Raw genomic sequence first — 21,511 nt, 5'->3', positions numbered from 1 at the left:
CGACTCAATACATTAGGAAACATGGGAAAGCAATCCTTGAGATCCCAACAAAATATATAAATGAAATAAAATAAAATAAAATAAAATGGTAGCATCCTTGTCGCGTGAAATCCCTTACCCAGGCCCCTAGTACACTTTCCTGTAACTGCAAGTGCTTCTTGAAGAAGCAAAGACACACTCCCTTTTGTTCTGATTTCTTGTATTTGTGTATTTGATCACTAAGTTCAGAAAGGTTAGTGGGGTTCTCTTATTTTTCCTTTTTTCTCAATTGAGTATCTTAAAGTTTGCATCTTGTTGAAGTTCTTGATCAAAATTTGCATCCATGGTTGATTTGCTTTACTGCATTTTTCTATATGGGTTTTCCGTTTTTCTCAATTGGGTATCTTAAAGTTTGTATCTTGATTCAAATTTGCATCTATGGGTGATTTTGCTTTACTGTATGGTTTATACTGTTTTTTTTTTCTCAATTGGGTTTCTTAAAGTTTGTATCTTGTTGAAGTTCTTGTTCAATTCGCATCATGGTTGATTTGCTTTACTGCATTTTTTATATAGGTTTTCCGTTTTTCTCAATTGGGTATCTTAAAGTTTGTGTCTTGATCCAATTTTGCATCTATGGGTGATTTGCTTTACTGTATGGTTTATACTGTTTTTCCATTTTTCTCAATTGGGTTTCTTAAAGTTTGTATCTTGTTGAAGTTCTTGAACCCCATTTGCATCTATGGTTTATTTGCTTTACTGCATTGAGTGTACAGTTTTTTCCTAATTACAGAAAGTGGGGTTCTTTATTTTTCTATCTTTCTGAATTGGGTTGTTAAAGTTTGTATCTTGTTGAAGTTCTTGATCCAAATTTGCATCTATGCTTGATTTGCTTTACTGGTTTATACAGTTTTTTCCTTTAGTTACAGGAAGTGGGGTTCTCTTGTTATGTATTTTTCTCCATTTGGTTTCTAAAAGTTTGTATCTTTGATGTTTTGAACCCAAATTTTTATCTATGGTTGATGTGGTTTACTGCATTGTTTATACGGTTCTTTCCTTTAATTACAGAAAGTGGGGTTATTTTTCCCTTTTTCTCAATTGGGGTTCTTAAGGTTTGTATCTTGCTGAAGTTATTGATCCAAATTTGCATCTATGGTTGTTGTTGTTGTGTTCTTGCTGAGTTTCTTACATATTGTTCTTGCTACCCTGTTTTGTAGTAGTTTTTGTTGAGCCAAGGGTCTATCGGAAACAACTATCTACCCCCACAAACGTGGGTGGTAAGGTCTGTGTACATTCTACTCTCCGGACCCCACTTGTGGAATCATACTGGGTATGTTATTGTTGAGTTTCTTACATTTTGCATTTTTTGTAAGTTCTGATCCAGATTCTCATCAATTGGTGATTTGTCCTTCACCAAGGGAAAAGAGGTGAGATTTTGGGAAAAGAATTAGGCATAATTTTGTTTGATTAGCTATTTTTCACTCGCTGTTTGGGATGTATCTTCTGGAGGAGTAGAGAGCTGGTGCTAGAACACAATTACTTATAGGACACAAAAGATCTTTCTTTTGCGAAATGGCTAGTATATTTTTTTGTACTTGCTTCACTTCATGTTATGGAATGATACTGCAAATAAAGTGGTGTGTTTATATAGGCTTTTCTTCTTCAGAGAAAATCAAATTTAGGCTAAGAGCTCTTTTCTGAGATTGCTTGACTAGTTATATGTTATTGCTATCTGAATGTCTTAATTTCACAAAGCCTGATAAACAGTATTCAAAGGCCAGTTGTTAGATGTTTTCACATATCTGATAATCAGATGTAAGAATAGGAGTTTTGGACAAAAATATGACTAATACCTAAAGATAGAAATACTGATCTACAGATGTCTGTTTTTCAAATTCTCAACTGGGAAATAAGTGAATCTATTAGCTCATGTTGTCCTCTTGATCACTCTCTTCCACAGTGTCTCATCACCGTCTGATTACTAAAATGCAGCGTACATATATTTCATCTTCTTGTTCTTGATTGGTTAGTTTATTTAATATTTGTTCTGCACTTGGAAGGTAGAAAAGCTTAAGGATGTTTCAGAAGGTTATCTATGTGGTCTAAATGAATAATCAACATTTCGATTGGTATGGTTGTGAACTATGATTTCCAGCTCATGGATGGCTTTTCTTAGCAACCTGATGCTCTATCATATTCTATAAATAGTTAAATATTTTGTTGCCTCATACATTGTCCATTCTATAAGATTTGTTATGTTGTTTCGTTTTATTCACAAATTTTTGGTCAGGTAACAGGTGAACTTGGAGGCTGTGTGAATAAGTGAGTCCAAAAGTCTGCGTGACTCCTTCAAGAAAAAGATGGGATCAGAGGGTTCTGAAAAGGATCTCGTAGTGACTCAAATTAGTGTTGGTGGGTTCTGCAATGATGTCAATGCGAAAGTGCTTTCAGAATATCTGGAAGAACAAGTTGGACAAGTGTGGAGGTGTAGATTAAAGACTTCATCCACTCCTCCTGACTCTTACCCGACTTATGACATTGATGTAGAGAACGTGCGAAGAATGAACAATTACATAAAAGTGGAACCTCATGCATTCGTTCATTTTGCATCTTCAGAGTCCGCACAGAATGCTCTTGCTGCTGCTAGGCGTAATGAACTCTTCTTAGAAGAGAAGCCTTTGAAGGTTAGTTTGGGTCCTGAGAATCCCTTTAATATGAATAAGAGGAGAAGAACTATCATGCCTTTTAAGTTTTCGGACGTTGGTGTAGAAATTGGAGTACTGGTTAGTAATGATGACTTTGTGGTTGGTTGGAGGGGACCTCATTCTGGTGTTAACTTTCTTGTGGATCCATTTAATGGGACATGCAGAATACTTTTCACAAGGGATACTGCTTTCTGTTTCAAGGGTGAAGGAAAACATGCCGTTATAAAATGCAATTTCAAGATTGAGTTTTTGCTGAGGGAAATCAATGAGATTAACGAATGCAAAGACTTTGCATCTTTGGTATTATTGTTGCAGCTGGCTTCATCTCCATTGGTTTTCTATAGAACTGCTGATGATGACATTGAAGAATCAGTTGCTTTTGACTTATTAGATGACGATGATCAGTGGATCCGAACCACAGACATTACATGTAGTGGAGCCATTGGTAGGTTTAATACCTACCGTATTTCAATTCGACCTCGCAATGGTCCTAGCCTTAAGAAGGCCATGAACTATTTCAGAGAAAGTAGGGTGCCTGTGGTAGAACAGGGTAACAGGCAGATGCTCCGGGTGAGAGATGAGCCTGATTTTGGGGTGTCCGTCTCAGAACCTTTCTTCTGCTTTCAAAACCATGAAGGTATAAGCTTTAAGGTCTTGTTTCTGGTAAATGCGGTTTTGCACAAAGGCATAGTTAATCAGCATCAGATGACTGCTGAATTCTTTTCTTTGCTTAGAAAGCATCAGGAGGGGGTAAATTTAGCTGCACTGAAGCACATCTTTTCTTACAAAAGGCCTGTCAATGATGCTATTCAGAAGTTAGCAAGTGTCCAGAAATGGCTATTTAGTAATCCTAACCTTCTCGAGAGAACTGGACAGTTGGATGATGTTGTAGAGGTTAGAAGGTTGGTTATTACCCCAACCAAAGCATACTGTCTTCCGCCAACTGTTGAGCTATCCAATAGAGTTCTCAGGAAGTATAAGCAGGTTTCAGATCGATTTTTGCGAGTTACTTTTATGGATGAGGGCATGCGTAACTTGAACAGGAATGTTCTGACATACTATGCTGCTACTATTGTGAGAGAAATTACATCAAGTTCTAATCCCCAGAGAACTGGAATCTTCCAAAGGGTGAAAAGTATTCTGAGTAAAGGATTTTATCTGTGTGGTCGAAGGTATTCTTTTTTGGCTTTCTCAGCTAACCAGCTGAGGGATCGTTCTGCCTGGTTTTTTGCTGAAGCCCCGGAAATTAGGGTGCCCAACATCATAAACTGGATGGGTAAGTTCGGTAACAGGAATGTTGCAAAATGTGCTGCTAGGATGGGACAGTGCTTTTCATCAACCTATGCAACAGTGGAAGTCCTTCCAAGCGAGGTTAACTCCGAGCTTCCAGATGTAGAAAGAAATGGGTATGTTTTCTCTGATGGAATCGGCATGATGTCAGCAGATCTATCTATAGAAGTTGCAGCGAAGTTGCAGTTAAGTGTCAATCCTCCTTGTGCTTATCAGATAAGGTATGCTGGTTGTAAAGGTGTTGTCGCATGTTGGCCGGCAGAGAAAGATGGTATCCGCCTTTCTCTGAGACCAAGTATGAAGAAATTTGACTCAAATCACACTATCCTTGAAATCTGCTCTTGGACGAGATTACAGCCTGGTTTTCTGAACCGGCAAATAATAACCTTGCTCTCGTCCTTGGAAGTTAAAGATGAAATGTTTTGGGAAATGCAGAAAGAAATGTTATCAAAGTTGGATAAGATACTTGTGGATTCGGACATGGCTTTTGATGTAATTACAGCTTCATGTGCCGAGGCAGGAAATACAGCGGCTATAATGTTGAGTGCAGGGTTTAAACCTCAAAGTGAACCTCATTTGAGAGGGATGTTGGCTAGCATTAGAGCTGCTCAACTCGGCGACCTCAGGAATAAGGCAAGGATGTTTGTTCCTTCAGGAAGGTGGTTGATGGGCTGTTTGGATGAATTAGGTAAACTTGAGCAAGGCCAATGCTTTATTCAAGTGTCAGGCCCTTCATTGGAGACCTGTTTTGTTAAGCATGGTCCAAAGTTTTCTGAAATCAAGAAAAATCTTCAAGTAATAAAGGGCCTTGTTGTAATTGCAAAGAACCCGTGTCTTCATCCCGGGGATGTGAGGATTCTGGAGGCTGTAGATGTTCCTGGTTTACACCATCTCTTTGATTGTCTGGTCTTCCCTCAGAAAGGGGATAGGCCACATTCAAATGAAGCATCAGGGAGTGACCTTGATGGTGATCTCTACTTTGTGACTTGGGATGAAAATCTCATTCCACCCAGTAAGAAAAGCTGGATGCCAATGGACTATGCACCTGCAGAAGCCAAACAGTTGGGTCGTCAAGTTCAGCATACGGTAACTATCCAACTATAATGATATTTCTTGCAGCTTTGTTCATATCTTCCTATATTTGGTTAGCTTTTCCAGATCTGTATAAGTTTGTTTTACGGCTTAATGCTCACTTGGTTAGAATACTGATGAGATAATTGTATGCCTTCTTGAAAAGCTAGCATTACTTGTTCTTTAGCAAATGTTAACTATCATTTAACAACTGTATTGAGTTTTGTTGCATTTATTGTTCACTTTTCTTGTATAATGCATCCCAATTGCATTCGACCATATTTAAGTTGTATGGTTTATCCATAATGTATTTGGTTGTAATAGAAGAAGGAGACTCTTTTTCTGTAGGTACACTCACTATAATAAAAAGAAAAATTTAAAGACACTTACAATAGATCTTGTGCTCTTCTTGCACTCGATTAGGAATTTAGGTCTTCTTTATGACACTTATTATTTGTTGGATCATTCAACTAGTTGCATAATATTCTTTTGTATTTTATTTTTCCGGTGTACTGTTTATTTTTTCAGTTTTTTAACTATTGCCTTCTTTTTTTACAGGACATAATAGATTTTTTCTCAAAGAACATGGTCCAAGAGAGTCTAGGAGAAATCTGCAACGCACATGTGGTTCATGCTGACCTCAGTGAATTTGGAGCTTTGGATGAGAAGTGCCTTAAATTGGCAGAACTTGCTGCTCTAGCCGTTGATTTCCCCAAAACTGGAAAACTTGTCACCATGCCATTTGACCTCAAACCAAAAATGTATCCAGACTTCATGGGGAAAGAGCCGTTTCAAACATACGAGTCAAAGAAAATTTTGGGCAAATTATATAGGCAAGTTATAGATGTATATGATGCAGAGGGTGGAGAATCTTCTGGACTTGAGTTTGTCCCTAAAGACATCCCATATGACACTAATATTGAGATTCTGGGATATGAAGATTTCATAGATGATGCATGGAACCACAAATGTTCTTATGATGGTCAGTTGAATGGGCTTTTAGGACAATACAAAGTTAACGGGGAGGAAGAGGTGGTTACTGGACATATATGGTCCATGCCGAAGTACAGTGCTAAGAAGCAAGGGGAATTAAAAGAGAGGCTGAAGCATGCATATAATACGTTGAGGAAGGAGTTCAGGAATGTTTTTGAGCAGATGGAGCCTGATTTTGATATGCTTCCCGTTGATGAGAAGAATGATATGTATGAAAGAAAGGCATCTGCGTGGTATCGGGTCACCTACCATCCTCATTGGGTGACTAGATCACTAGAGTTGCAATTGCCAGATGCTGTTTCAAATGGTGTTATGTTAAGTTTTGCTTGGATTGCAGCAGATTACATTGCTCGAATTAAAATTAGACAACGGGGAATGCAAAATTCTGACTCTACCAAGCCTATCGATTCCCTTGGAAGGTATCTTGTTAACAAAATATAACAACCAAAACTCTCATGCGGTTAAATGGAAATATATTGGCTGCTTATCAGCTATTTGGCTGTAAGGCCACTCTGCCATTATCAATACCTGGTTTGATGTCCTTTCGAACCTCCTAAATCCTACTATTGGATTGTTTCCTTGTGTTGATCAGTTATTAGATGAAATGTCATCCATGAGTTTGCCTGCTGATCGATGAAAATCTTTTCTCTCTTCATCATTGCTGTTTTCTGGTTTGTATCATATGGCATTTGCTTGCTACTAGTTTGTATCTGTTGTTGCTGCTGTAAAGGACATTATGCTTACTCTCGAACTGCTTATGTACTTTCTCTTACTTTTCTCGCGGTTGGTCCCTATCCTCTGTAATCCATTGATTTCGGACAAGGGAGACCAGAAATGTGCAATTGGCGAAGTTGAACTTAGCAATGCCACATAGATATATGGACATTTTCAGTCCAAGAAAACAAAGAGTGAATATAACAACAACATATCCAGTGTAATCCCACAAGTGGGGTCTGAGGAGGATAGAGTGTACACAGACCTTACCCTACCTTGGGAGGTAGCGACTCTTTCCTCGAGATACCTTCACTGTCATTCATGATGAACGTTGTCCTGTTTTGGGACGATACAGTAAGTGGATTTACATCAATCTAGCTCTAGTCTCAGCTGAAGTAATGCTCTCACTCATTTGTTTGGGTACTCTGTACAGGAAATGAACATCAAGTTTGTGTTTATACATAACGCCCCTCGCGTTTATTTCCTTAATTTCGTGTGACTAAAGAGTGTTGTTACTTGTTAGAGACAAAATTCTGTTTCTCCTACAAGGGACTTATGTTTAAAGCTATGTTGATGGAGTCTCAAAATGTTGCAACACCCGTGTCGAATTCTCCAAAAATGCACTACATTTAAAGAGACCAACACGACTTGTCGACATTTTCATAGAGTCTTGAGCAACATAGGCTTAAAGTATTTCAACAGATTACATTTTAACAGCACTGTAAGGCAATCAGATAATGATACAAATCTCTGAAAAATAACACATGATCTTACTTCTACTTGTGTGGGGTAGAGACGTTGTTCTAATAGGCACTCGTAAAGTAACTAACACATGATATGGAAAGAAAAGAAACAATAATCATGCAAAAAATCAGATTGAATGATAAATATGGTAAGTTAATTAAAATTAAGCCAGGTGAAAATAGAGTAACCATATATTATTGTTGAAAAATTAGAATCAATTGAAAGCCTCCAATAAATTTTGTAAGGTGAGTGGACAACATTAATTTATTTGTGATTCACAATTACATGTCATTTTTATCCTCTAATCATAAACCCCTTTTTGTAGCCGTAACTAAAAAAACTTTTTTTTTTCATGCTCATTATTCTTTTTTCCTTCTGATTTTTTTTTTATTTCTTTCTGTTTTCATCCAAAAGAAAAAGATTGCATGGATTTGAAAAGAGTCTATTTGCTGAATATGATAGTATTTTTAACATAAGGTAATATAACATTCTCCACCTTATATATTTTTTTTGGAAATTTTCTCTAGATTTTCTTTATTACATATTTGTTTATTGTTTTGAAGTTGGATTTAACATAATTCAAAGTTGTTGGATTTGCATACTCATAGGATTTCTCTCATTAATGTTGATTTCTTGATTTCTGTTCATCGTGTGTTTATTTCTTTATATTTTGACTCACCTAATTGAAAATCCCGATTTCGCCACCTTTAGTATTTATGGTGTTTTTTGACTGGATTGTTGAAACAAGTGACCATAAAGAGTTATATGTGTATGCAATTCCCATTTTTCTAACTTTTATGGTTGAAGCCAATGTTGCAAAAGATTGAAACTTAACATGGTGGAACCATTATTTTCACTTAGAGAATCCAAAATATAAAGAAGTAAATTAACGAAGTAGTCAATTGGATTCAACATTAACTAAAAATAATAATTTTAACCTTGTATATAATAAATCTTTCAACGAAGGGGGCTTGGATGAACCCTATTCGAAACCCCCTTCTGGTACCCTAGCTCCGCCCATGGTTGTTATGCATTGTACAAGGTTATATATCTCATTAACAATAGTTTGAACTATATTCTAATTAAGAAAACAAATGATTGAAACTTAAATATTTGAAAAGCTTAGAAAGATTACAATCATATGCATAGGAATAGTTGAGATGAGCCGAGGGACTATTGGAAACAACCTCTTTATGTTCCAAGAGGGGGGTAAGGTCTGCGTACACACTACCCTTCCCAGACTCCAGTTGTGGGATTTCAGTGGTATGTTGTTATTATTATTGATGTACATTATCTTGATTGCAGTTTGGTTTTGGTAGTTAAAAGCATGTTTTTTGAGCTGTCATGGCGAATGGCGATGTTGAAGAACCTCTACTACGAGGCAATGCAAATTCATCGATTCGATTTAGTGATGTAAACTCATTCAAGCGAAGGCGGTCTCAATCTAGCAGCACTTGTTGTACTATTAGTCATATACAGAGAAATAATGAGGAATCCCTTCATTACCCTGAGTTCATTTCAACAAAGAGTTTTAGACTCAGAGATGTACTATTGTTTTTGGCTGTCTATATAGGAGTCGGAGCGATTTGCTTCTTCATCATAAGCGATCAAATCGAGGGAAAAAAGACTAATGGGATTCTTGATGCAATATACTTGTGTATTGTTACAATGACTACTGTTGGATATGGTGATCTTGTTCCTAAAAGCATCTTAGCTAAGTTTCTCGCGTGTGTTTTTGTGTTCACCGGTATGGCTCTTGTTGGATTTGTTCTGAGTAAAGCAGCAGATAGCTTTCTTGAGAGGCAACAAATCATGTTTCTCAAAGCCATAAAGATGAGGAAAGATAGTACTAGTTCAACAGAGGTTTTGAAAGAGGTAGAAACGAACATCGAAAAGTACAAGTTTTTAAGTACTGTGGCACTTCTTGTTGTACTTACTATGCTTGGAACAATTTTCTATGCCAAGTTGAGGATTTGAGTTTGTGTGATGCTTTTTATTGTGTTTGTGCTACTATTACTACTCTGGGGTATGGAGATAAGAGTTTCTCGACGAAATGGGGGCGTTTATTCGCTTCTTTTTGGATATTGATGAGCACAATTTGTTTGGGACAGTTATTTTACTCCCTTGCTGAGTTATATACAGAACAAAGGCGAAAATCTATGTTCAAATGGGCTCTAACTCGCGAGTTGACAAATTCAGACCTCCAGGCTGCAGATCTTGATCATGACAGTGAAGTGAGGTAAGTCGTTAACGTGCTACAGACATAGAGCACAACGAAATAAAACGTTATATATGCAATAACAATTAGTTGGGAATATGTTTTACTCATGTTAGTACGTTTACGAAGGGGAGCATTGGTGCAATAGAAACAGGGTTGTCATGTGACCATGTGGTCACAAGTTCAAGTGGCGAACACAACCTCTTGCAAAACTGCAAGGTAAGGTTGCGTACATTAGATCTAATGTGGTCCGGCCCTTCTTGGGACCCACACTTATCAGGAGCTTAGTGCACCGGAATGTCCTTTTAATACATTTACCTTCCTATGCTTTCCAACAACAACTTGCTTAGAACTGAGGCATAGTTGTTATTGTTATATCGCGTTCAAGTTTTTGTGCTACATTCTAATTATCATTTTCATTTGTCTTCATCCAGCGCTGCAGAATTCATTGTGTATAAACTTAAAGAGTTGGGGAAGATAACTGAGGAAGACATCTCAATAGTCATGGACAGTTTCAAATTGCTTGATGTTGATCATTCAGGCACATTGACTGAAAATGATATTGCACTTTGGCAGTCGTCGTCTCGATCCAAAAGCTGATAACATCCCTCTAAACATTTTATGCATAGATGATAGAACTGTGGAAATTGCGTAGAAAATTTTGCAAACTTTCAATCCTATGCACTTGATGTTTGGAAAAAAGGATCATAGATACATTCAAGATTCAAGAACTTGTCACAATTTTGAACCATTGGGAGAATGTAAGTTAAGCCATGATTTAAACAGATTGAAACATGGCTAGTAAGGAATCATATAGTCGACACAAACTTGTTTAAAATTGAGGCATAGTTATCGTTGTTATTTCACATCGTCTATAAACTAATTTTCTTCAAGACTATTGAGAAGAATGTAAGTTTAAGGCATGTAAAATTTGAACAAATTGAGACATGTTACATTACCAATATCATCTTAGTAGTTCTTTAAACATGCACAAGAATGTACATTTATCAATTGTTTCCCATAAACTTTCCACCAGAAGCAGAGGCGGATCCAGAATTTTAAGAAACACCGTTTCCAAGGTCCTGGATAAACTATTTACACATTAGTTTAAGTAGATTTATTAACATAAATACAGAGTTTTGACCTAAGCTACTAGATTCTCCCGAACCCTTAGGGGCTTGAGAACCGTTGCGGGCGACCAAATATTAGAACTCTTCAAGTTGCTCCTGGTGTTGGTGCCCTGCAAGAAAATCAAGTAATGATCCTTCACTTTCTTTTACATTGGAGAATTCAACAGCTAACGGTGGTACATTGTTGAAGGCAAGAATTGTGACCAAAAGTAGAGTTGTGGATAGCAAAAGAGGCCAGAAATAAGTAAGAATATTAGGTGCCAACATTAAAAAAAAAGTTATGAAAATTGATAAGGAAATCAATGTGACAATGTGATTTTTGAAGTGCAAAATCTTGGCAAAGATATCCATATTGGGATTCATATTTAGAGATTAATTAATCAATCAAACACAATATGTGTGTTATGAAAGAAGTGAGGTTTTTGTCTTTGTGCTAAAGATTCTTTGTCCAAAGTGACAAGATTTTGTGTTGTGTCCAAATTGTTTCACAAGTAATTCTAATCTTTGATACCTTTGCATTTAGTTTTATTTTAATGGATTGTGCATTCTTGTCTAGTAATCTTTAGATTTCTTCATGTTGAGGGATATGCTAAGATTAAAAAAGTTGTGAGTATGGGAAACCTCTCACAATTGGTGTCTGGGAGGGTGATGTGTACACAATTTTATTCCTATCTTGTGTTAAAGGTAGAGAGACACTTTCGAAACATCCGGCTCAAATAAGACATATCTAAATCGGTAAAAAATGAAATACAGAAGTAAGGAACCATATAAAAAATAATTTCTTGATGATCATTATTATTGTCGATTTATTACCGCGTTACGAGTAGTTTCCTATTCTTGAGGAAATTTTTCACATTGCAGTAAAAACATTCCTTAATGGGATGGCTCTATATCCAATAGAGTTCGAACCGGTCAAGACTTTTTGCTAAGGACGAAGGAATGATTTTATCACTCCATCACAATTCTCGTTGATACGCTACAAGTAGTTATGTTTAAATGTATAGAAGTTAATTTTTTTTTATATATGATCTTTTAACCATCTCAAAGTGAGCAAAACTCCTCTTTCGTGAAATTTTAAGGATCAATAATAATCTAATTAGTGCAAATTTAGCATTATAACACTGTATATTATTAGTTGTAATAATGCATCTTCTAAGTTCTAATAAGTACAAAATAGTACTTTAATTGTCCTTAAATGATGGTGTTTGACTAGGTAAAGAGATTAAATATAAAATAAAAAATTTTGAACTTAAAATGTAAAATAAGTCATAAATATTTTTACAAAGTGACCTTTATTACAATCATTCTTGCAAATAATTTACATGGGATATATATATGTGCAACACACGTTACACAAAAACTAGTATACTCACACACATTTTCATATACTTGAGATCTTCCATATTTATAATCCCCATAATATTATCCCCTTTAGGTTTTTGAACCCTACTAGTATCTAGTAGGATAATAAGACCTTAAAAGAGTTTATGTTTAATTATATAGTTGATAAGTAGGTGCCCTAATTCATCGTAATTATTGTGGTGGTGACTATTTAAGTTAATTAACCTGAGAATCTCCATTATGTACTCATCTATTTTTATTGGGTTAAAATGGATTATAATAGCTTGACGACTCCATTCAAGAAATGAGGTTGTGACCATAATGTGTAAAAACTATTGAATTGTTAGGATCTGGTCTTTCATTCACCTGCAAAATTCACCAACTCCAAATAAGCATTCCATTTATTAAATAGTTGAATATGAAGTAGAGGCAAACAGAAAGTAAATTAGTGCAGCTAAACACTTTCTTAATTTTATTCAAGCATTCAAAACATATTAAAGACTGCTCAAATCTAAAATCACAAAATGAGGGAAATGCAACACTGTGAAGAACAAACAGTACGAACGACTAAAGAAATTAAGTAAACAAAAAGCATCATATTAATTTGCAGCTCAGAAAAGAACACCACCGGAATAGATACTGATCACTACTATGTTTCCAGAAATGCGTTGTTGATTTTGTTAAGCCTCTTCACTACTTCTTTCATGCTTATTCTTGATTCTGGCATTTCCTTTGTGCAGTCTAAACCCAATTCTATCATGGACGCAATGCAGATTTCACTTTCTGAAGTGATCTGTTCTTCCTCGGAGAAAAGATTGGCATCCACAACGTCCATCATACTCCCTGAAAATGATTGTGTGATCCATTTCCTCAAGTCAAGATTTTCATTGCATATCTCTTCATCTGTTGGCCTTCTTTTCGTCAAAACCTCCATCAACATGATGCCGTAACTATAAACATCGCCACTAGCAGACACTATTCCATCTGAGCCATATTCTTAAAAAAGGATTTAAAAAAAAGTTAATTCAATTGAAATACAACAATAATTCTCATTTTACTTCTACAACTTGGAGAGGCTTAATTATGATAAGAGAAAATCAATGAGAGTAGATTTTCTTTTACCTGGTGCAATATATCCAAGAGTGCCCAATGTCTCTGTATAAGCCATGGACTTGCTTATGGCTAAAATTTTAGAGATTCCAAAATCACCAACATGAGCCACCATATCTTCATCCAAAAGAACGTTGGCTGGCTTCAGGTCGCAATGAACTATTGGAGTGTTATGACCATGGTGTAGATATTCAACTGCCATAGCTGCATCAAGCATTACAGTGACTCTTTGATGAAGGTTCAAGTGTCGATCTTCTTTGTACAGCCAATTCTCAAGACTTCCATTGGGCATAAATTGCAGAACAAAGGCTCTTATATAGTCACTAGAACATGTAGTAATCACTGAAACAAGATTTCTGTGTCTAACATTTCTCATCACTTCGCATTCGGTATCAAACCTCTTGCATACTTGCTCGTTTTCCAAATCCAGAACCTTAATGGCCACTGCAGTTCCACCAAACAATGTGCCTTTGTACACAGAGCCAGAGCTTCCCTCACCAATTAAATTGGATTCATCAAAATTATTTGTTGCTCGTTGAATCTCGTGATAAGAAACTAATTGATGAGTCCCGATCTCCAATACCTTTTCAACATCTTTGGACTTCCCTTTCTTCTGTCGTTTCATTATCCAAATTGAAACGAACAAGAATATCAGAAAGGATGCAATAACCACTGGAGTAACAATTTTTAGCACAACCTCCTTAAGCTTTGATTGTTTTCCATGATTAGTGATAGCACAAGTAGGAATCTCCAATATGTGCATTCCGCAAAGACCTTTGTTCCCGAGAAATGATTGCACAGTGGAATTTGCAAACACGCCACCACTCGGTATTTCACCTTCTAAATCATTAAATGAAACATTAATGTTTTTCAGGTATGAGAGTTTTTCCAAAGATTTAGGAATAGTACCGGACAAGGCATTTAAAGACAAATTCAAGAATTCCAAGCTTATCAAGTTGGCAAAGGATAATGGAATTTGGCCAAAAAATGAATTGGTGGATAGGTCAAGATGCTGCAGGTTTTGGAGTTCCCCCAATCTGGTTGGTATCACACCTGAAAAGTGGTTATTGTAAAGATATAGTTCTACAATGGCTTTCAGTCCTCCAATATCTGATGGAAGTTCTCCCTCTATTGAATTTCGTGACACACTTAGATAGAGAAGACCACTCATCTTCCAAAGGCTCAACGGAAATTTTGATGAAAATTTATTAGAATCCAAAGAAAGCGCTTGTAGCATGCTAAGATTTCCAAAGCATTCTGGAATTAATCCACAGAGCTCATTACCATCCAGTAATAAGCCAACCAAATTCGATAAATGGCATACCACCTCTGGAATACGTCCCTGCAATTTATTGTTATATAGAGCCAGCCCTTGGAGTTGTTTAAGCTTACCAATCTCAGAAGGAATACTTCTCGACAACTTGTTTCTGCTAAGGTTTAGGGCTGTAAGACCGCTCATGTTGCCTATACTTGTGGGGATGAGGCCATTGATGTGTGCATCTGTTATATGAAAGTTTTGAATAGTAGATGAAAGATTCCCAATAGAATTGGGAAGAACGCCAGTCAACGGATTGTTACCCACTTGTAGATATCTCAACATCCTACAGTCAGCCAAAGAATCGAAGAATCGCAACTCGCGCTCTGTTGGTTCATTGGTTAGTTGATTATGATGTAGGGATAGTTCTCGCAGCTCATGGAGATTCCCCAAATTAGTAGGAATAGCTCCCGTGAGAGAGTTCTGATCTAGCTCCAGTATCTGAAGCTTGGAAGCATTTGTTATGAACAATGGAATTTCCCCTTCAAGCTGATTGACTCCCAAGTCAAGTACTTTAAGGTTCGGAAGATGAAGACCTGTAGTGGTTGGAATTCTACCCGACAGGTTATTGAAACTGAAATTGATTAATTCCAAAGAAGATATGTTGAAAATAGCCTCTGGAATTTGACCAATAAGATTAGAATTATTGGAAAAAATTAATTGCCTCAAATTTGATAGCTTCCCTAATTCTGGAGGAATTGGCCCCACCATGAGATTGTTTCCGGAATAAAGATATTGCAGAGTTGAAATATTTCCCAATGAAGTGGGAATAGTCCCTTTTATTGAATTATGACGAATATAAAACTCCTGGAGATTGGATAAACAATCAATATTTTTGGGTATGTCTCCAATTATGTTGTTGAAAGATAAGGAAAAAACTTGGAGCTCCGTGAGTTGGCATATGTTGGAAGGAATGCAACCAGAAATTTGGTTGTTAGATATACTTAAAAAGTACAGATTCGACACAATATTCCCTTTATCTAGCAAGAGAGGACCAGAAAGGCTATTGTATCGCAGATGTATGGCAAGTAGTGATGAGATATTAAACAGTTCTGTGGGAATGGAACCTGTTAATTGATTATCGAACAAGTACAAAAATGCAAGCTGGCTGAGATTACCAATTTCCTTTGGAATGTTCCCACTGACTCTATTCCCAGACAAACTGAAGTTCATCAATTTTGTGGCATTTCCAACAGAAGGAGGGATTATACCTGTGAGGCTATTGTTGGTCAGATCCATGATTCTGAGTTCTGGTACATACCATGGCCCTCTCCACATTTCACCACTGAGTTCATTGAAAGCCAATGAAACTACTTGAACTCTCCGGTTTTGAAATAGACTTGTTGGTATACTTCCGTTGAGCTGATTGTTTTTAACGTCAATCACTCGCAAGCGAGGCATGTGGCCAATGCCATAAGGGATGCCACCGTGGAAGCTGTTGTTCTGGAGATTGAGAACACTGAGGAAGGACAAATTGGCCAAAGATGGGGAAATTGTGCCTTGAAGTTGCAAATTAGGAAGAGCCAAAGCCACTACCCTTTGCCTTTTTGGAGTGCACGTGACTCCGATCCAAGAGCAAAATGAAGCATTCTTGGTCCAATTATTGGCCAAAAAATGATTAGGACTTGTAATAAGATTTTGGAAAGCTAGTAGAGCTTGTTGGTCTGTCTCATTTGAGGAAGCAAGTGATATAGAAAATTGAATTAGAAAGAGAAGAATCAATAAGAAGATCTGCTTCTTCATGATTGATTCAAAGCTTGATTTGTTTTTCAAATGTATTATATAGCAACCAACACCTTTGTAGTTTTGTTGTTGAGTTGACCGAACAATTGGTATTTGCCCAAGTCTTTACGATATCACTATTTCCATACTATCACATCAATCATACAATACATTAATTTCTTTCGTATGGAATGGTCCTTAAAATTAAAATTATTTGATAACATACTAAAATGTTGAATGAATTCTATTTCATATATTTATAGGGAACCCTATTTATAATCTATGGTTTGTTCATCATTATTATTATTAAGGTAACTCTTTCCACTAGAAATTTGCTTGTGTGTATATGTGTGTTATTAAAATTTGGGGAATACAAAATAATATTCTTCTAAAAAATTGGTGTCCTGTACTTCTATTTTTTTTTTTCCAAATTTTATTCTATAGTTAATAACAGTTGTGAACATATATATTATGAAGTCATATTAAAACTTCATGGAGTAGGAATATGACATTTAACATGAACATCAACCAAACAGGTTCAACTGAACCCCCTTGCACCCCTCTATCTCCGATATCCTTACAAGAACATCCGATAGTATAGTTACGAAACCCGTTAAATTTGTGTTCTGTACTATTTTTTTCAACCACTCTTCATTTAATTTGTGTGTATGTTTGTTGTTTATATGACATAGTCTGAATCAATAAGAAATTTGACAAGGCAATGAAAACTTTTGAAATTTTTAGTCTTAAATATGTTATTATATTTGTATGACTATAATTTATTTATTTTCTCACTATAGATAAAATGAAATACTATATTATATTTTTTACAAACGTACTAATGAAGTTAAATGGTTTTGATTTCCACAAACCTATTTGTGGGGGTATTTCACATTATTGAAATGTCATCACATTGAGGAATTGCGTAATCTAAGGGTTAAGGAAATTGATTGAGAAAAGTCAGTTAACTTAAATTATTTTTAAAAATAATTATATATCATATTATATTATAAGTGGGAAGAACTCAAGTCAAAAGTTGAATTACGGTTTTACCCTCCTATAAATTAAAATGTTATAATAAGTTTAATTAAAATAGTAATGACTTTTGAATTTTCTTAGATTAATTCCTATATATATATATATATATATAATTAAACATTAAATAGTAATCATATTATTATTATTATTATTATTATTATAATAATAATAATAATAATTAAAAAAAAAAAGTGGGTAAGTGTATTTTTACTCTTTATAAACTAAAAAAATATAAATATAGTTTGGCACATCATTAATTCATGTATACCCAAAAACTGTTCTCATCATTATCATTTCATTAAAAACTAATTAACGGCTCTAGATCTCTTTACTTCAACTTCATTCTATTTATTTGTTTTTGAAAAAAAAAATTACTAACCGTGCAATCTAATTTTACTCGAAATTTGGTTTAGAAAATCTATATATAACTATATAGTTGGGAAATGAAAATGGTGATTTCACACCTCCAAAGCTCAGCATCTATATATGTTTTTATTTTCTTTTTTCCAGATTTTTTTAACTTTCATCCGTATTTCAATAAAATCTCAATTTTCGAAATGATTTTCCTAATTAAAATGATTACAGTATGATTTATAAGCCTTAAATAAGGGAAGAGGAGGAGATTTTGGAATTGAATTACATCTTTCACTATATACAATAATTATATCTTAAATAAGGAGAGGAACATATTCAATTTAATTGGATAGATTAAACAACTTTAATGACTCAAAGAAGAAAATATATATAATAAAGCTGGTAAGGGAGCTTAGCATTGAGTAAATAAAAAACGGCTTCTCTGCTAAATCCTCCCTGGCCCCCTCCTCATTTTTCTTCACAAATTCAATGAGATCTCTTTGTATCATTTTGCCAACCGTTACTAGAAGTACATATACCATTATAAGTATAAATTATATCTAATTTGCTATTTATTTTTTGTCCTTTCCAACTCTCTACTTGACCACTCAACTTTTAATCTAACTATATATAGTGGTCTCTGAGTTCATTCCAATTACATTGTGATAGTTTTTAAATCTTTTTCCATCTTCAAAGAATTCTGTATCACATGTTGAAATTAAATTAGAGTGATTATCAATGATGATGATGATATTATAGTTCTCTTTCTATTTAATTCCACGAGTTGATGGAAATATTTGGTAAGTTTTTATCTAATAGATTCATTATTACTTTATAGTTCGTCTACGATTTTCACTTGAAAGTTATTTTTGTTACTGCAATGATAATAGTGTGTTACAAGCATTTTTCTATTCTCTGTTATTTTTCTATAGAGTAGGAAATGTGGTCAAGAAGTTCTTAATTATATTAACATTTACGCATATCATTTACATATATTATACAATACTTTATAAAAGTCGACACCAAAGTGGCAAAGTGTTAAATCACTTCCATCATTTTGTCAGTTTTCTCTTCTTCTCTCTGTCAATTCTTAACGACAACTACAACCCTCAGGTTATTTTTCCCCATATTTTATGCTAATTCCCTACCATTTTGAAACTTATACTTATGAGATTATGACTAATGTAATGGTTAATTACTTTTTTTCCTTTATAGTAGATTGCTTTACTACTCTAATATAACGTGAATTGCTTTATTTCTACTTTATTATTAATATTTAATAATAGTTGGCTTAATATTAATTATATTCACCATGTTACTTTGTGGTCTAAGGATGTTTGTGCATGTCTCTTATAACTTTTATGATTTTGAATATCACGATAATTCTCTTTCTTTCTAAATTTAAAAATATGTAATCTTTTTTTGCTTTCGTAATGGACCCGAATAGAATTGTTCAAGAAAAACTACACGAAATCAAATGAAAGAGAGAACTCGAAGATGTACTTTCACTACAACAAATATGATATATAGCTACGACATCAAATTCGTCTCTAATTGTTCGCATTTAGTGAAAAAATTTACTTTTCGTGCTTAAATATATGAGACACATACTTTTAGTGACGAAACAAAAAAACCGTAGCAAAGTTTCGTCTACTAAAGTTTCCCACCAAAAAATTAATTGGCGCCATTTGTTAAGTAGTGTTGGTCACGAATTTAAAGTTATCGGTGACACATTATTTCGTCACTAATAATGTATCTAATTCATGACAAATTATTTTTTGTCTTAAAATTTATTGATTTTTTTACCCAAAAAAATTTCATCTAAAAAAATATGATGTTACAATATCGACAAATTTGAATTCATAGTTAAATATTATAAGTTTTAGCTATAAGAATTTAACTTTAATTATGATATTTATTTTCGTCACTAATAGTATAAATAATTGGTGACAAAGATTTTATTGTCTCTAAACAATCTGTGATTCAGTGACAACAAAAAAAATTGTCACGAAATATGTAAGGTGTTAAATAGCGACGACTTAAAATTTGTAGTGAATAATTCAACTATTTCCTACGAAAAAAATTCATAGCTAAATACAATTTTTTTTGCTACAATTGTTCATAATTACAAGTGACAACTTACAAAAAGAATAATATAAGTGCTTCATAAGAAATAGACAGAGTCCTTTCGTTAATTGGCGAGGGAAAATATTAAAACCAACGAATTTGGTCCATTTTGTAAAAATGAAAAAGTTCAATTCATGAATTTTCTTAAATTACACAATTATGCATCATTTCAAAAATACAATCCAGGTTATAAGTATCGTGAGTGGGGTATGATTCTGCCACTAGATCACTAATATTTGTTGGTTTAACACTTTTGTTTTTTATTTGATACACTTTCATCAATAAAGACGATAGAAAAAATAATTTCTCAAGTCTTGGTGCTAATTTTTGTGCGTGTCTATTGATTTGTGATTGGTAAACTGCATAGACTAAGTTGATCTATTTGCTTCTGTCTAAAAATATGTAGTTATTTAATAGTAATTTCACAAATGCATGTAGATCAACTATACAGAGATAACATCGACTTACAAACTTAGACTTTGCAAAGGTGCGAAATATTTCATGAATTTCTATTAACTTTTCCATCAGTGTGAAAATCGAAATAAACTAAAAAAATGAAAGCACAAATGAAAGAAACTAACAACCTAGGATTTCAAATATATTATGATGAAGTACTATAGTTATGGGTATCAATGTTTTTTTTTTTACAAAACAATTGATTTACTAACCGAATTGAACCGATTATTCAATTTTTAAAATAAAATCGAAAGTTTAATTTTATTTAAATTTGTAATTGTACTATATAATTTTTAAAATTTATAAAAATAACTGAATAAAATAACAGAATTGTACTGAATATATTTAAAGATATGTTAAAAAATATATAGTTTAATTAAAATATAATCTACATTTGAATGAATTGTGGGTGGTAAATTTCATGCACTTGTGTATGTGCATAAATAATCATATAATATATTATATCTACAAAAGTTAAATTTGAAAGAAGTGAATGAAGTAGAAAATCAATTAAAAATGAGAGACAAGAGAGAGTTGATCTGATGGTAAGCACTTCTCACTTCCAACCTTAAGGTTGTGAGTTCGAATCCCCAAGAAAGCATGATGTGGGAGCTCCTAGGTAGGGGTGTTCATGGTTTGGATAAAAACCGATCCAAACCGATTAAATGAACCGATTTAATTTGGGTTTTGATTTGGTTTGGTTTTAGATTATTAAGAACCGATAGTATTTGGTTTGGTTATGGTTTTGTTCGAAAAAAATTGAAGAAATAACCGAACCGAACCAACAAGTTATATACATAAATTTTATTATTATACATACATAATATATTGTATTCATAAACAATTTTAAAGATTTTATATATGTTTCATCAAAAATTATTTATAATTTACTTATGAAAGAAAAAATGTCCAAGGTGAGAACATTTTTCTTATTGGTTTCATGTATATGAGTGTCTATGGAAATTCTTTGTGGGACTGAAAATGTCATTGCCTCTTCCTTCTATGCCAAAATAGTGAATTTTGAAGTTTTATTCAGTATATTCAAGGGAAAATGTATTAGTACCCCCCAGCCTATGCCCGAAATCCCAGAGACACACCTAACCTTTACTAAGGTCCTATTACCCCCTGAACTTATTTTATATGTAATATTCTACCCCTTTTTGGCCTACGTGGCACTATCTTGTGGGCCCAGTGCATGTTGACCAAT

At 34.4% G+C, this 21,511-nt stretch overlaps 2 protein-coding genes and 1 pseudogene across 2 annotated transcripts; 2 read left to right on the top strand and 1 right to left on the bottom strand.

Annotated features, from left to right (window-relative positions):
* Positions 1–1,299: 1,299 nt before the first annotated feature.
* LOC125818528 (RNA-dependent RNA polymerase 6-like) lies at positions 1,300–6,660 on the top strand. The gene is made up of 3 exons (XM_049498011.1): positions 1,300–1,403; positions 2,274–5,057; positions 5,601–6,660. The coding sequence occupies exons 2-3, from the start codon at positions 2,337–2,339 to the stop codon at positions 6,474–6,476; spliced, it is 3,597 nt and encodes a 1,198-aa protein (XP_049353968.1). The 5' UTR covers positions 1,300–1,403; positions 2,274–2,336; the 3' UTR covers positions 6,477–6,660.
* Positions 6,661–8,831: 2,171 nt separating this feature from the next.
* LOC125818730 (two-pore potassium channel 1-like) lies at positions 8,832–11,236 on the top strand (annotated as a pseudogene).
* A 1,595-nt stretch (positions 11,237–12,831) lies between these two features.
* LOC125818864 (receptor kinase-like protein Xa21) lies at positions 12,832–14,463 on the bottom strand. The gene is made up of 2 exons (XM_049498377.1): positions 13,305–14,463; positions 12,832–13,178 (listed from the first exon to the last, which is right to left on the bottom strand). Exons 1-2 carry the CDS (start codon positions 14,461–14,463, stop codon positions 12,832–12,834), a joined length of 1,506 nt encoding a protein of 501 aa, XP_049354334.1.
* Between the last annotated feature and the right edge of the window lie 7,048 nt (positions 14,464–21,511).

Source organism: Solanum verrucosum, unplaced genomic scaffold (assembly GCF_900185275.1).
Source record: "Solanum verrucosum unplaced genomic scaffold, falcon-dt-bn FXZP01000252.1, whole genome shotgun sequence".
Classification (NCBI taxonomy): Eukaryota; Viridiplantae; Streptophyta; class Magnoliopsida; order Solanales; family Solanaceae; genus Solanum; species Solanum verrucosum.
The sequence above is the reverse complement of the archived record's forward strand: the minus strand, read 5'-3'. Positions and strand labels throughout refer to the sequence as shown.